General features: G+C 35.1%; 1 protein-coding gene and 1 pseudogene across 1 annotated transcript; both read right to left on the minus strand.

Annotated features, from left to right (window-relative positions):
* Positions 1-6,011: 6,011 nt before the first annotated feature.
* LOC126913020 (uncharacterized) lies at positions 6,012-10,115 on the minus strand (annotated as a pseudogene).
* Positions 10,116-11,257: 1,142 nt separating this feature from the next.
* LOC126913019 (uncharacterized) lies at positions 11,258-14,839 on the minus strand. Its single transcript, XM_050707690.1, has 2 exons — positions 14,269-14,839; positions 11,258-13,517 (listed from the first exon to the last, which is right to left on the minus strand). The coding sequence occupies exons 1-2, from the start codon at positions 14,503-14,505 to the stop codon at positions 11,379-11,381; spliced, it is 2,376 nt and encodes a 791-aa protein (XP_050563647.1). The 5' UTR covers positions 14,506-14,839; the 3' UTR covers positions 11,258-11,378.
* Positions 14,840-17,764: the final 2,925 nt, after the last annotated feature.

Genomic DNA, 17,764 nt, shown 5'->3' on the forward strand with positions numbered 1-17,764 from the left:
TGGAAATAACATCCATTGATTGGGGTTTCAGGAAAGATGTTTGTTGCAGCCACTTCATAATCCAATATAAATGATTTAGGGTTCCAGGTCAGTAATTGGCTTTTTAATCATTGAATTTTTTTGTTATGGATGCTGTAGAATTTTGTTTATTTTTGCGCACAATTTTCCGCCAACACTTTTTTATAGGGCCAAAAATGCCGACATCACAGGGCTGTAATATGTGCATTGGGCATTCGGATATAAGCAGAATATTAATATTCGCTTTTCCTGACAAAACGGTAATTGTATTTGATTCTGAACCAGCCAATCGTAAAACTTTTGTATGTATATAAGACAATTATTCTATTTTTATGGAATTTACGACAAATTAAACCATGCGTTGCTCTGTAAATGAAAGTTTTTTTATTTTAGTATTTTACAATGAATAATCACAACATAACATTACTGTATTGGTAAAACTTTACCTGTAAATGAAAGAAACGACATTTAAAGTTATATTGTCGCTCTTATTCCACTAATTAGTTTATAACAAAATAAATTAAATTCAATTCTTTGACAAATAAAAAATCATGACGTCTCCCGTCTCCACCGACACTATCGTCAGCGCCACCTATCGTCTCAACATGTAACCATTATTTCCTTTACATCTCCCCCTTAAATTGAAAATTCCTCTGGAAATTTTCACTTTTCCAATATCCCTTTATTTATTCTGGTATGGGCACAGGAGTCAGTTTAGTAATATGAAACAGATTTGATTCCTTCTTCTTGTGGCCTGTATTAATCTTGTATATTGATTGTGATACTTTTTCTTCTATTTTAAATGGACCAATCCTTAACTCATCCAATTTTCTTCTATTTAATTTGTGTCCATTTTCAACATATACCATATCACCTACTTCGAAATTATATTTTATTCTCTTCTTATTTACTATTGTTTTATTGTACTCATGTGATTTTATTGATCTCTCTATTGCAGTTTTTCTATCTCTCATCCAGTCACTTGTTTGTTTTTCCAGTTTTAGTTCATTGGGTATTAGTGAGACATCGGTGCCATCCATTAGGTATCTTGGTGCAAAACCTGTTATTGAATGTTCTGTATTGTTATATTTGTCTACACAATTATGAGCAATACTCGTCCATGTTGTAGTATTTGGTTTTTCATTTAGCTTGCATCTTATTTTATTTACCAGTGTTTGGTTAAGCCTCTCGTTGAGTCCATTGGAAAAAGGTGAGTTTACTGCAGTGAAAATTAGTGTGATAGATTTTTTTTGTAAAAATGTTTTAAATTCTTGTGAATTTATCCCGGGGTACTGATCAGTGAGTACTATACCAATTTCATGACAATTCGGTACATTATTTAAAAGTTTTATGAAGTCTTTAGCACTCTGTGTCTTTGAATTTACTATATAAGCGTATCGAGTAAAATGATCGACTAAGAGGTGCAGATATTTCTTAGTTGACCTAGAACCTCCGAATCCCCCAATTGTGTCTATTGAGACAATTTCCAATGGTTTTGTAGCAGGACCTAGGTACGACATTAAACCATATTTTAACTGTCCTCTTGTCTTATTCTTTATACATATATCGCATAATTTACATGTTTTTGTTATGTTTTTAGTTAAATTCCTTGCTGTGTATAGTTTTCCTATTTTCTTTTGCATTTGTTTTATGCCTATGTGACACATATTTTCATGAATTAATTTTACAAATTTTATACTAAATTCTTCTGATAGTATTATTTTTTCTTGTTTCTTTATCTTTTTGAAATATATATTGTCTTTATAAATCAACTTGTTTTTGTATTTTTTTATATCTTCATTATTTTTTTGATCTGTCAATATGTCACTCAATGTTATTAAGTTAATTATCTTTAACTGTTCATGTATCTCTTTATTTGGTTCTATTACTGGGTTTCTGCTTAAACAATCAGCTTCTACATTATCCTTTCCTGGTGTATATTTTATAGTGAAGTCGTATTGTGATAAATAGTAAGACAGTTCTCCCAACTCTTCATCGGTTCTAGATTTGATATTTAAGTTTGCCAAAGGTTTGTGGTCAGAGAATACTGTGAAACGTTTGCCTATCAACCAGTATTGCCAGTATTTTATAGCTTCTTTAATAGCTAAGCATTCCAAGTATATTGCCTTCTTTTTCTTCTGGGCTTCATTTAATTTTTTTGAGAAATATGCCACAGGTTTTTCCTTTCCGTCAGGTTGAATTTGTTTAAACACAGCTCCAATTCCTGCAATTGATGCATCTGTGTATATATTTATTGGCAGGTCTTGGTCAAAAATTTCTAAAATGGGTTGTGAGCACAGCAACTGTTTTATCTTCTCAAAAGCTTTTTGACAATCATTTGACCAAATAAACCGTTGGTTTTTTCTCAGTAAATTATGTAGTGGCTCTAAAATAGTTGAACTGTTAGGTATAAACTCACGGTAGAAGTTGATTTTTCCTAAAAGCTGTCGAATATTTTTCTGATTTCTTGGTGTTGGAAACTCTTTTATTGAAATTAAGTTGTCTCTCAATGGTCTTACAGTGTTATTTTCTATTACATGTCCTAAATATTTTACAGAATTAGTTGCAAATCGACACTTGGTGAACTTTAGCCGGAATCCTTCTTCTTGAATTGCTTCTAAAAGCTGTGATAAATGATTTATGTGATCTGCATATGATTTTGAATAAATTAAAATGTCATCTATAAAATTTACAGCGAAGTCTTTTAATTTGTACTTCTTTAGTATGTTGCTTAAAATCCTTTGGAATATTGCAGGTGAGGTTTTTAAACCGAAGGGCAAGCATGTCCACTGGTAATGGCCTTCCTGGGTGACAAAAGCAGTTTTCTTTCTATCTTCTACTCGCAATGGAATAGACCAGAACGCTGAGTTGATGTCTAATGTAGAAAAGTACTTACAGTTTCTTGTTTTGGTTACTAAGTCCTCAATCAAAGGGAATGGTTGAGCCTGAGGTACCACTATTTTGTTTAGGTCCCTGAAATCAATACATAATCTTGTTTTTCTATTGTCTTCTTTTTTGAAAGCCAAGGTTACTGGTGCTGCAAATGGGCTGTAAGATTGTTCTATAAGGTCTCTTTCTAGCAATTTACTCACTTGTTCTTCTATCTCCAGTTTATCTTCTAATGAGCATCTGTAGGGTCTTTTATGACAGTATGTATCCACAAGTAGATCAATGTGTGCTTCATAGTTTTTTACAGTTCCAATATCATATTTGTCTTTTGCAAAGCTTGATTTGTATTTACTTATGAGTTTATTTATATCAGATTTTTGTTCATTATTCAGATGACTCAGATCCATGTTAAATTCTTCATCTTTTACATGTTCATTAAAATTTACAATATTCAAATCTTCTTTGTTAGTGCTTGTTTTCATATAATTTTCAAAATGCTGTCCTCCTTCTGTTTTCTTTTCTTGAGGCTTCTGTGTGATTTCTAAATTTTCATATTGTATCAATTTAAACTCTTTTATTATATCAAGTCCAATTAGAAAATCATATTTAAAGTTTTCTCCCTCTACAACGTAAACACCAATTTGCTTCTCTATATTAAAGATCTTAATTTTTATTATTGTAAATCCTTTTGTGTTTTTGACACCATTAATTGTTATTAGGTTTGCATTTTTGTATACATTATGGCCTTGTTTTTTTAATCTTAATAACTTAGAATTGATTAAGGATACGTTGGAACCAGAATCATATATACCTAATATATCTAATTTGTCCTCCAATGTTAGTTTTACCTCAATTAATGGTGTGATTACTCGTTTTTTGGCTCATTGTCACTTAATCCCACATCTAGCACTGTATTGTTCACATTCCTTCTATAGTTTCCCTTGTAGTTATAATCTTTATTTTCATCAGATTGTTTATTGAACCAACATTTTTCTTCGGCGTGAAAACGGTTCCCTTTATTTAATTTTTCGCATATTTTGCAGGGCATTTTCTCACTTTTCAATTGACTGTCAGATGAATTTCTTTTAAATTTGCTATTATAATTTTTTCCTGTTTGTTCATGTTTACCAATTTCCTTAAAAAGATTTGCAGTTGAAGTTATAACTTCCTTATCCATTTTGTACATTATATAATCAGGTAGACCCATAATGGTGAGATTAATCAATGTTTGTGTGTCAATTTTGCTATTTATTTCTAATAGTAATCTTTCTTTTTTAATGGCATATTCAAGTAATGACCCTCCTTGGTATTTATAAGTAAAAGCATATTTAATTTGTGACCAACCTTTACTTCCATATGTCTCACAAAAATCTGTTTTCCATAATTCCCATCCTGCATTGATAGTATGTTTTATCAACATACTTGTGTACCAATCTAAGCACTGTTTTTCAAGCAAATACTTTAAAATCTCAATCTTCTCTGTATCTTTTAATATCTCAAAACGGGTGCATTCCTTCTCAAATTCATCCATCCATTGATTAACACTTGATGTTTTTCCTGAAAACTTCTCAATTAAGAATCTTTCCGCTATTTTTCCTAACTTTTTGTATTCACCTCTCACACTGACATTATTCCCAGGATGCTCCGCTTCAGGTGTAATTTCATCTAGGTATTGATCACCAAATTGTACATTTTCACCTTCATCCAAGTAACATTTTTTTAAGTCTTCTGTTAAGGGGATCCATATTTTCCGTGATTGATGCCTTTTCTTCAGAGAGTTCTTGATTTTGGTGAAATAGTCTGTAGCAGTTATGGCTATGTGTTTACTTACAGGCTTCAAATCATCCGGTATATCAAATAATCGTCCATCTGGAGTTTCGATTGACGTTATGCAAATTAAATTAGTTTTTCCATCAGATCCTCCTAATATTGTGAAGGTGAATCGTAATTTTTCCATTATTCTTCACTAAAAATGTCGTTTTATAAGACAATTATTCTATTTTTATGGAATTTACGACAAATTAAACCATGCGTTGCTCTGTAAATGAAAGTTTTTTTATTTTAGTATTTTACAATGAATAATCACAACATAACATTACTGTATTGGTAAAACTTTACCTGTAAATGAAAGAAACGACATTTAAAGTTATATTGTCGCTCTTATTCCACTAATTAGTTTATAACAAAATAAATTAAATTCAATTCTTTGACAAATAAAAAATCATGACGTCTCCCGTCTCCACCGACACTATCGTCAGCGCCACCTATCGTCTCAACATGTAACCATTATTTCCTTTACATGTATATAAAAAAAGTGTTGGACACCATCCATCCACTGTCTGATCGCCCCATAAACCAGGTATCTGGAAAATTTTGTATCACAGCCGGAGGCATTCGTTTGTAAGGGTATATGACAAATGGAGGAACATCCCTCCCATCTGCTGCAAAATTACATAAAACTGTAAGTGATTCTTTTTCTTTCCCACCCAAAATCTCGTAAGTGTTTCTGTAATTTTTGGGCCCTAATATTGTTCCGGTTTTCGGGCAGGTCGTTACACCTGTTTCATCGGCATTAAATATGCGACTGGGGTCGTCTTTTATATTCAATGCTTGTTCTTCTGTTAAAAACTCTTCGAGTTCCTTGAACCAAGCTCTGATAACTTGTTCAGTAACTGCGGCTCTGCCTTTGGATATAATCTCCGCATTCCTTTTTGTAATTTCAGGATGCCTTTTTAAGAATAAACTAAGCCACCTTTTCCCTGGTCTATTCCCGGTAAACTTATTTTTCCTATTATTAATGGTCATAAAATTTTCAACTGTATCGAACACTTCTTCTGGGTGTATTGGAAAACCTAATTTAGCTTTATTTATAATCCAGTCAGAAATCTTAGCTTCTTCATCTACAGTAAGCTCGGACTGGGGGCCCATTTTTCTTTGCAAAGGTACCTTGTTTGTGATTTTATTATGTAAAGTCGATTTTGGTATCTTGTACACATTGCTTGCTTTATTGATATTTAGTTCTCCATTAGCCATTGACTTAAGAGCTGCTTCAAGTGCTTGTTGACTGTATTGAAACCTATTGTACTTGTTTTTGTGATCCATAGTAATTTAAATGGACAAGAGAAAAATGAACAATTTTAAACGATTGCAATATTATTTTACTACCTGTAGGTAAGTAGGTAGGTAGAAATAGGTACCTAAAATTTCTTGAGAAATCTGTCTTAAAATATGAAGTGTGCATTCACTGGATTTTATGTACCAGTAAATAAACATACCTGTCCCAATACTGGCCAAAAAATCGGAAATCTATTTAAGAAATAGCTCTTAAAATACCTTATAGCATTAGCGTAAGTTATGTTTTTCAACCAAAACGTGTTTTCTACGATTAACCAGTGAATGAACACCCGTTCATTCACGAAATTTGAACGATTTTTTGATCCAATCCTGGGACACTTTGTAATTTAATATAACTGACAAAAATCGCAAATAAATGGATTTGAAACACAATATTTAACTCATCAAAAATACCGTTATTTACATTACAATGTCAAATCAAAAAAGATTCCACTTACCTCAGTCCTAAACTCTAGCCCGAACAAATAAAAATTTTACTATCGACATACGGAGAAATACGGAGCCGTGTAGTAGCGAGAACGTAAATTTTATGTATTTTTGTGAATATATGGATGATTGTGATATTTTCTTGTAAAATATGGACTTAACTTTGAAATATGGAAAAATATGGAAAATAAAACTTGTAAATGTAAATGTAAATAGTCTAAATATGAGAATCGACGTAAAAAAACACATTCTAGGCCGAAAATCGCGTAAATCGCGGGGGGTAATCCCTCCCCCGCAAACCCCCTCCCGATTGTCGGAAATGCATACTTTTGAAGATATTCAAGATTGAAGATTTTAAGGTTAGGTATCATAACATCGTACATTTTAGGTATTTTTATGTTAAAACTTAGGGGTTTTAAAGGATGGGGTCACTATCGACCTCTCAGACCACCCCCCAAAGTAGTAAATATATATTTAAAAATGGAAAAAAAATGTCGAAGAGTGCTCTACGATTGTATAAAAATATTTGTATATGATGTAGTTTTCTGGTTGGTTGAATGAAATGAAACACTAAAATAAGAATAAAAAATATTTATTCATTTATATTATATACATTTTTAACCGCAGTTAATAATTCTTCAAAGGGATCTTTTAAATTAATTCTAATATTTCTTCTCCAGGGGTATTCCGCCAGCCAGTGTGTGAAATCAGATTTATTATGTTGCTGACGGAATACTTTTTAAGGGGACGCCATTGACTTTCTATACTTTGGGTGTAGGTCCCATCTGGTGCCACAAATCTATTAATAGGATCACTATGATTAACTCTTTTGTGAATATATCCATGTTCAGGAAGGCATTGGTACGCTCTCCAAAAATCAGTATGAATAAATAGAGCCCTCCTGAACATGTTTTTTTATTAGTGGCACCAATGCTTCAGACGTACGTTCATTGTCAGGACACACTTCTAGCCGCAGGTCGTCACTCCCATCTTCGATCATGCCAATAACCCAATGGCCTTCTATATGGCGTCCCCTATTATACTTGCGTCTCCCAAACTTTAATTCATCAATTTGGACAATTTTATTTGGTCCTCCAATTTTCCTGTCAGCAGTGACATGTTCTAGCATGTAGATTACTACCACCTCTCTGCAGTAGCTATACCAGTCAGCAATTGTTTTGAATGATAAAACTGGCTGGTCCTCTTCCGATAATTGCTTCCGCACCCATTCATATGAATGACCTTCACTGAAGGCATACATAATGCGGTAAATGGTTGTGAGGCTCATAGCCCTAGCCACAACTTGTCGGTATTCAAGTGATGAGAGCAAATGCCATTCCATGCGATGTGGCGCATGCAGTTTTTCATAAACAATGTAGGAATTGTTCATGACGATGTCCAATAAATCAAAGAAAAGCCGCAGATAATTAATATTTGATTTTGGATTTCCTATCAACTTCGTATGTGACCTTCTTTTTAGTGCTCTTCGCCGTTTTTTCTTTAGCAGTATCAAACAAATCTTTTGTTACTTTCAGGCCTATATAATTCACCGCTTTCCTTCTCGGTTTGTTTTTAATAATAGCGAAATTAGGAGTGGGTATTTGTTTGTGGAATGGTGATTTCCCAGCACATTTTTTCAGTTCTGATAAAGGTAAATTATCTTCCCCATCATCAATTTGACCTTCACTGGACTTAGAGAGTAACGGAAGTTTTCTGAGATTCTCATTTCTATTTTCTTCGTCTGATTCCGATGATGAAGTGTAAATGTTACAAAACTTCGTGACTTTTTTATTTTTTTGGGGATAATCGGTATCATCATAAAAATCCTCATTTCCAGATAAATCTGACGTACTTGATTCCAGACGCGGTGTTAAAAGCTGCTTATTTAAGCCAGAGGTGGTAGAGACAGGTGAACAAAACTTCTGGCTGAGTTATAGTAGACGTAGAACGTTTCCAGCTGAGTTCCGCAGTTCTCTTTCAAGAAATGTAACCATCCAGAAGCCCATAGGCTAGTCGTTCCCGAAATTTTTGCTGGCTTATTTTTTTGCCTTCGTGTACTGTTTTATAAAGAATAAATGCATTTATTGAAGCAGATTCTACTAGAAAGTAGAATAAACGCATCCACCATTTATTGGAACGACGCGCGACGTCCTAATTTATAATGAGAACGAAACTGATCAAATTTATCAACCCCACCCATTCTCTTGGTGTACTGCGCAATAGCAAGAGGGCAATTTATAAGGGCCTTATTGCCGTCTTTTTGTGTTCGTGGTACTAAAAATCATTGTCGATACAATGATTTTTGGGTCAAATCCAGTTGTTAGAATACTTACAGGTTTCGTATCTTTCCATTGCGCATAGCCTATGTTGCCTGAAGTAATTTCGACTCGTCCATTTGTACTCGTGTTTCTGCATATAGTTTTTTTTACTTTGTTATCTTGGGGAGGCCTGCCGATCAGTCCTTACAGTCCTAGTGTTAAAAATACCTTGATTGTAAAGGTCGCGCATCAATGCTACTGATGTAAAAAAATATCGAAGGTTACATGGCAACCGTTATGTTTTATAGCTTCTGAGAGACGAAAGACTATATTAGGACCTAAGCTGACCTCCACGACTCTTTCAGTTTTGCCTGAGTATACTTCGAATTCATATAAATAACCTGTCAAAGCGTCGGCCCTAGCCCAAATCTTGTAGCCTCTCTTCACTGGTTTCATAGGCATATATTGCTTCAGTGATGATCGACCTTTAGACCATACATTCGTCGATTGATTGCGATTTTGATAGCGAGCACTCTTTTGAAAAACAATCATTCAAAAAATCTATTAAAGGTCGTAACTTGAACAGTTTATCATAACGTGGTTCTTCTCGGCTTGGCGCCTTGGTATTATCATTGACGTGAAGACACTCCATAAATTTTTTGTATCTTTTCAGTGGCATGACATCCGCTATAAGCTGAACATAATACATCTGGTTGGTAGACCAATATTGCGTCTCTTCTTGTAGCGGATGTGACATCAGCATGAAAATGCCTAAAAGAGCTTTTGTTACGCAGTAAGAAACTTAACTGTTTTAAAAAATAAACTTTATTTATTACAATAAGATTTACAAGTTTTGACTATGCTAAGGAGATATGTCACAGTTGAATTATGGAGATGAACTGACTGTGTTTTGCTTATGAGCTAGTTTTTATATTGTTACAATCGTGATATAGACAAATAGTACATTAGTAAATGCATAACATCAATAAATGTGTTAACTATCTAATGAGTGTAGACAAAGTAAATTAGTATATTATCTAAAGTAACTAACAATTATAAATGATCGTAGACGAATGTAAAGAAAGTAAATGAGTTGTTTATCTAAAGTGGGAAACATAACAAAGTAATAATTATAAATGAGTGTAAATAAAGCAAATGGGTTATTTATCTAAAGTGTATCTAATATAGTATAGCTAAAGTACTGAGGAAAGCTTACAACGTAACACCTCCTCCCTTAGAATAAAGATTGGGCGTTAGCGCCTGATCTTTGAGTATGAGGCGACGATGGGGCTTCGTTGTCTTCGTCGTCGGTAACGCATGATGTGGTGTAGTCCAAGTTTCTCATCGGGATGGCTACTTGCGTAAGTAGTTCGGCGCCTTGAAAAGTTGTCGAAGCAGTTGTTAAAAATTTGAAAAATCATGGGACTGGAATTCTAGGTCAGAAGGAGTGAGTAAGTTCAGTCACCTCACTGCTGTCTATGTTTTGGAAAACCGCACGTCTCCTGATGTTTTCCCTTCGAATAAATTTCCCTAAAAAATTGCTAGTATTTAATCTCTCATGAGCAATTTGTAAATACTCCGCAGCATCAGGTCTGTCTTCTATTGTTGGGTGGAATTTATTCAAAAGAGCACATGCAATTTTAAAATATTCTTGTCAGAAGAGTTTGTAATCTCTTTTAATGCGACCGTTTACAACTTCAACTACCCATCTACACATAGTTACACATCTAGACTTATTTGCTTGATCAATTGTCAATTGAAATTCATTTTCCAATAATGACTCAGGCATGTAAGTTTTATAATTATAGCTTTCCAACTCGGGGATCACGTCTCTAAATCCCCTATCCAATATAAAGACGTCCCCCTGCCGTAAAAATGAGCGCATTGGACCACTTTCATTACGAAATAGATCACTCATGATTGTTGAGTCATTTTTTGTTGCTTCATACGGTCCAGTGCACTCTAAAATATGTATATCCATCACAACATGTAATTAAAAATGGTTTAACCAAATTAGCGTACTTGTGTAGACTATATGTTTGCTTCTGGTATTTGTAGTTACTACTACTCTGTATATAAACATATGTACCATCACATATGATAAATAGACCTTCAGGAATAGTCCTGTTACGTGAGGCCACATTTTGTACATTAGTATGAGTAAGACCTAAATGCATAATCATAAATCTAATTCTTCACATTCCTAGCCCAATTCTCAGTTTTTCTTATTCTCTTCTTTGGTTTCCCTGTGATTCTGTCTTCTTGTAATCTTGAACTTTGAAGTCCCTCTTGTAAAACATCTTCCAAATTGGTTAAAGAGCTAGCACTATTCTGATCAGCTTCTGAGGGGCCGTTCAAGTATTACGTAAGCAGATTTATTGCAATTATTTACCCCCCCATCCCCCTTGTCAGCAAAAGTAAGCAAAGCTCTTACCCCCTCCCCCCATGCTTACGTAAACATTTGTCAATTAATGTATTGTTTTTTTAATTTTATAATGTTATAATTATAATTTGAAAAATAAGAAAATAGATTTAGGATAGAGATTATATTTTACTGAAACGGTATTCAACATAGAGTAAAGGACAAAAATATTATATCTTACTAACATAACAAACTTATTTTAAATTTTTGGTACATATATTAAATTCAAATTAACAGTCTTCAGTCCATGAAACCCGAATCCATGATTCTAAGTTTTCGATGACATTGGATTGCTTCGATTGCTGCTCAGTGTTGTGAGTCTGCTCGCTTTCATCCGATTTTGGAATGTCTACGTCATTCTCATCGAGCCATTCAACATCATGGTGCTCTAAATTTTGAATAATGCACATCAGTTCATTAGCACGACGAGCAGCGACTCTTACAGGTCTAACTTTCCTATCAGTGTGCGTGTTTACTTTCTTATGGATCTTTTCGATGTGACGATTTAGTGACTTGACGGAAGCATGATAAAGACCACACGTTTTGCATGTTCGACTTGATAGCCTCAATTGTACCGTCGGACAAAAATAATCGTATGGCATTTGCAGGAAATCTTTGAGTGAAGCACTTAAGCGTAGAGCTAAATTGACTGGAAGATTAAGAAATTGCCCTCCTTCATCTAAAACCAAGTCATCAACTGTTTGTTTTACTTTTACAGGTGGTGGAAGAAACCTGTTGTCTAGTAATCTAAATAGTCCACTTCTTGGACGACAGCATTCTGTATTTCTACATTTTACAATTTGGAGCAAGTATTGGCTTTCACGCACATGTTCTGAATACCATTTAATGTCTGGAAAATCAGGAAGATCTTGTTCACCTGCCCCAACATATTTTGCATTAACATTATAGCCATCAATTTCCATTGAACTCCATACTTCAGCTAATACTTTTCCTGCAAATTCGAAATTAGATCTTTCTAAATGTTCATCAATTGTAACGCCACGTTCATCCAAATGAGACCCAAAATGGTCATGAGGCAATATTAAACCAGCCAGTTCCCGACTAAGAGGAGCCATTCTGCGCTCTACTCTGTTATACGCACTTCTTCCGGGAGCATTGGTAGCTAAAAACAATGCATCGAGATCATGTCGCTTAAAGTGTTGTATAGCAAACCCTATGACTTTTTGATAACGCGGATTTTCATCTGGCCCTCCATCAACCGTCATGATTACCACTGGTTTTACTAGTCCATGGTCAGTTTTAGCTAATGGTCGAAACTCTTCAAGTTCGAGAAGCGTCTCGAAATCCTGAGCATGAGTATTAGCAGTAGATGAACTATGCTTTCCACTTCGAATAGCGATGTATGTTGGTCCAGAATATCCAACGGCTTGCGGTTGTCCTAGCATATTGGAAGTGATTTTGATACCAGCATAAACAGATGGTATTAATTTATGACGCTCAGCGATTACCCAATCGTGATCAGGCAATTTGATTCTATATTCCATGTGCATTAGAAGAGGTGCTTGCTTATTTGCCGCAGTTACGCCAATAGGGACTCGAGCTTTATCATCTTGAGATATGAAAAATACTTGATCTGGTCCTAGTATGGATGCTATGTTCTCTAAATAATGGATTGATGTTTCAGCGAACTTGCTATCTAAGTGGCTCTTGTGGTGATCAGTTTGAGCCCGAATGAGCTTAACAGGGACTGTCGATACATGTCTTCGTCCCTCTGCAGAATTAGATTTTCTGGGAATCAAACGAAGATATGTCCCACTGCGACTAATGTCAAATCCCATTTTACGTAATTCTTGTGTGAGTTCATCAAGAGTTTTTACGCTGCGAATTGATTCCGTTCGTCTTCTATCATCTGCTGCACTCCCAAATAAAGCTATATCCGCGATTGTTTTCAATAGTAAAGGTTGATTGCTTTCAAGATTAGGACGTCCCACTGAATCCCTCAGAGATAGTCTTTTTTTCATTTCTGGATTTTCATGACAAATATCTTCTAACTTTCTTTTCATACCATCCCTGTGTTTCTTCTGGGCAACTGCGTTTTGAACCTTCCTGTTTAAAGACTGTTTTGCTGTTTTTATTTCCTCGCGCAACTTAATGATCTGTTTATCAACTTCAGCACGGATTGACATAGTATCTCTGGCAGAATACAAAGCATTCAAATTTTTTTCGAGTAGAGCAATCTTATTTTTCATAGCTTCCTGAGAAGGTTTTGGTCTCTGTTTATCTGTATTTTTATTAATTTCGCATTGCTGTTGTGATTCATTACCGGTTTTTATTTTATCTTCTTCCTGTTTTTTAATATTTGAAGCTGGCTGTGTAATTTGTGTTTTTTCTGCAGGTTTACAGGTTGCCTAAAAATAAAAACTTTCTATGGGTTCTGCTAAAGATTCTCTTATTAAGCTACATAAATACAAAGTATGGCAATAAATATGGTAAATACAAAACCCTATGGCTTTAAATCTAATATCTTTAAACGAGCAAATCGTTCCGGTCACAAAATACAGGGTGTTATAGTCTATTCAAGTAGGTATTTAAAATAATATAAACAATCTTGATATGTCTTTTTATTGAAATATGCAATTATAAAATCAGATATCTGTAAAGGTGCGTACAGACATCGCGAGGCTTGCGCCGCGAATGGTTCGTCTCGCATACATCAACCTGAGGCATGCTACGGCACATGTATACGTGCGAACCATTCGCGGCGCACGCCTCACGATGTTTGTACGCACCTTTATGTATTTACAGAAAAGCAATTTTTTAATATTGGTTGAGTTTTTAAATGAATCACAACAGATTTTACACAGTTTACAATTTTAAACCACATATTTCAATAAAAAGACATATAAAGATTGTTTACATTCTGTTAAATACCTATTTGAATAGAGTATAGTTTTCTGTAGGTATATAATATATATGTATAAAACTGACATCCTGTATTTTGTGACCAATTGACGGAATCAATTATAAGAAATAAATCTATATAATGAATATTACCTCTATACTTTAAGATAGGCCATAATATTTTCTAATTAGCAAAGAGAAACTTTTTGGCGATTTCTAATATTTCTAGTAGGTACCTAAAATGATTTCGTCACTCACCTTAGAAAAAAAATGTAGTAAATTGGATTTATTCTTAGTCGCTGCTTGCAATTCTTCTTCGATTCTCTTAGATACAATAATATCTAGTTCCTTGTCGGATTTTGCTTGTAATTTATAATTTCGCCACACTTCGTTAACTAACTTTTGTACATTTTGTACTTTCGTACTTGTATGAGATTTTTTAAAACTTTCAAACAATTTTTGGTATAACTTGGATTTGTCTATTTGAAATGACATCTTATTTAAACATTAAACTTTGGATAATGGAATGAATGGTAACACAAATGTTAACTTGCTTTACTATGCTTACAATACGTCTACTCGCTATAGCAGCCAAACGAAACAATACACTGATAGAGGAAATTTAGACAAGTGAACAGCGCGCGGTAATTCCCTTACTCGGTTCTAAAGCGAGTAGGGGAATTACCGCGCACTGTTCACTAAATGTATGTATTACTTGCGGGAATCCCCGAAAATGCTTTTCGTTTTCAAGCAAAGACAATGTGTGGGTTGCCATTCGTGTAAAAAAGAAAATAACTACCGATGACGTAATCATCATCTAGACTCCCCTACCCCCATGTCATCCAAAATAAGCAAAGCAAAGACCCCCCGCCCCCCATAGTGCTTACGTAATAATTGAACGGCCCCTGACGGACAATATTCTGACCCTGAATCTTGGTAATCAGAACCAAAGAGCGCTGTAACAAAACTTTCATTGAAGTAAACATTTCCACACCAAAATAAACTGAGTAATTATTAATTTTCTAGGTACTTACATAGCATATTAGTTTCCACGTCTTCTGCGCTTTCCAAATCTTCCATAGTGAATAGTTTTATAGATTTTCAATACAATCCACAAGATAAGATGCCGATCTTTGTTCATACAAGTGTCTTAAAACTTTACGCGCGGTATACGGAAAAAAAATTGACATTTCGATGACAGCAGTCAACCTAACCCGCCAAAATAGGGGGTGTTGCCAGGATGCAAAAATGGCCTAAGCTGGTTAGGCCACTTTTACACTGTAACGTAGGCAAAAACAATGCATGCAAAAATAATGTTAACGACGCCATCTTCTAACTAAGGGTGAAACTAGAGATAGGCCGGTTTAACATTAAAATTTATCAAGTTTCGAATGAATTGCAATAGATAAGTACGATTATGAAAAATTGTGGGTTAGGCCACTTTTGAGCTGACGGCCTCAATTATCAATTACTCTTATTTTAATCATAAACTTAAGAAGTAAATAACAAGGAATAAATAAACATCTAAACCTTTATCGCAAGTTTCACAAATTTAGTTATTCACAAGTTATTCAACATTGAATAATCTCAGTGTCAACAATGTTATTTTAAAATGAATAAAGTCTTAGTAGGTTTTGGTAAATGCTTAAAATAATGATCAAATTATTCGTATCTTACACGAACCTTAAGTGTAAACACAAAAACTAAACAAATATCTGAAGTTTTAACGTAACCTACGTAACCTTCGCCGCCCGACCAGAACCAGACCCGTGCGTGCGGCGCGTTGCGTTCCGCGCGCGCCTCAAAGAGCCATCAGACCACCACAGATGGGGCCCAGTAGGGCTGATGCTTAATCCGGAGCTGCGGACAACCTAGCGGGTTTACCGGGGCTCCGGCTCGACAAGCAGGAGTAGGAACGGGGTGGTTTTTAGTCAGTAAGAGTCTGACACTCCCTCTCGCTTTGCCCTGGCGAGAGAAGTCATTGGATGATTTTCCCCCCTTAAAAAAAAAAAAAAAAACCTACGTAACCTACGTTGTCACAGCATTAGTTTTTCTGTCTCATAATATTTAATCGAGTACTACATATAGTAGGTAAGAAGGTAGTTAATATATCTAATGAGATTTGAATATTGATGACTAATGAGAAAAGCTAATGTTACAAATAAAAACCTTAACAACGTAGATTCAAATATGTCAAATCAAAATAAACGTGAAACGAATAAGACGCTTGCCTTCGGCTGCTGCCAGTAATTTTAGGATTTGGTAATATATGTTTGATCTTTTAGCTGTACCCCTGCTGTATCAGGTTCCAGAGGCTCACAAAATGTTTGGCATGCTCTACTTTTCAGTCTTTAACCCACTTGTTCCTGAAACATCAATATACCTCGGATCTCATTGAATTTCATTTAGTATTATTATAATGTAATATATTACTTGAAAAAAATAATGAAAAAAATATAACATGTTTGGAAAACCGGGAAAATGGCGTCCTTTTAAAAGAACGTTAGCAAAATGTGCTACTATAACAGTCATGGTAAAAGTTATACAAAAATTAGAGTTTTACAAGCTTTTATTTAGGAATATGAAAGTTTTCAAAGCAAAATTTGGGATGCAATGTTACATCACATTTGGGGCAATAGAATTTAGCTTTCTTATGACATATAAAACAGCGAAGTTGGTTCTCTCTATATCTAATTATATGGTCTTTACCATCAAAACGTGAGGTTTCACGGTAATTCTGAGAGACTCGGGTTGCTCTGCGTTCAGTATTTTTCTTATAAGTTTCAAGAAGACTTACCGCAACGCTTCTGCGGAAATGAAGAAAATCGTATTCGCCTTTATTGTTTTTATAAATTTGCCACGAATTATGTAAAGCCATATCTATAACGTGACAAATCAATGAGAAGTACCTTTTCTTTCCTCTTATTGATGTTCTGTACAGACCAATATTTTGATCAGACCTGTCTACACCTCCCATGTTCTCATTGTATTGCAGCGAGCAGCGAGCTCCAATACCTGCAATTCTGTTTGTTTACATGTCCATTTAGGTGGAAATGGGCTTCGTCAGAGAATAAGATGTTGTCAAAATTACTGAATCGAGTTAACATTGTTTCGGCATATGACTTACGCAATTTTAAATCATTAGGGTTTAGTTCTTGCACTAGCTGGATCTTATATGGATGTAATTTCAAATCTAATTTCAAAATACGGCGTAATGATGTGCGGGATAATCCTAATTCAGCCGAACGTTTGCGTGTCGATAAACCTGGATCACGTCGAACAGAAGCGGAAACTTGCTGCACGTTCTCTTCGCTCCGAGAAGTCCGCGGGCCGCCGGTTTGTTTCACATTTAGTGTAGATCCCGTCTCTTCGAACTTCTTCACCCATTTCTTTATTAAAGGAGCACTTGGACACTGACTTAAGTCGTGTAAACGATATTCAACGCGAAATAAGCGTCTCACAGTAATGAGCGAAAAGTTGTTTAAATAAAACTGTTTCACGCAGTAAGCGCGTTGCGGCCCCGTGAAGCGATCCATTGCGACTAAATTTCCAAGAAGCGAGCTAGTGCCCCCGCCCGCGCCCGCGCCCCGCGCGGCAATAGTTTGCGCGGTAAGTTACATTTAAATGTTAACGAATTCTTGGCCCACCCTGTATATTAAATATTATGGTGAAATTATTACTTATAATAAATGCCTGCCTGCATCTTTGGATCGCGCTGCTGCCGCGCGCGATCGGAGCGCGATGGATCGTCCGG

The sequence above is a fragment of the Spodoptera frugiperda genome, unplaced genomic scaffold, assembly GCF_023101765.2.
Source record: "Spodoptera frugiperda isolate SF20-4 unplaced genomic scaffold, AGI-APGP_CSIRO_Sfru_2.0 tig00001864_1, whole genome shotgun sequence".
NCBI classification, from domain to species: domain Eukaryota; kingdom Metazoa; phylum Arthropoda; class Insecta; order Lepidoptera; family Noctuidae; genus Spodoptera; species Spodoptera frugiperda.

Excerpts from the sequence above, each read along its gene's own strand:
- LOC126913019 (XM_050707690.1), bottom strand. The coding sequence starts at position 14,505 with ATGTCATTTCAAATAGACAAATCCAAGTTATACCAAAAATTGTTTGAA. Across the intron at positions 13,518-14,268 it reads TACTACATTTTTTTTCTAAG|GCAACCTGTAAACCTGCAGA; the intron begins GTGAGTGACGAA and ends TTTTATTTTTAG.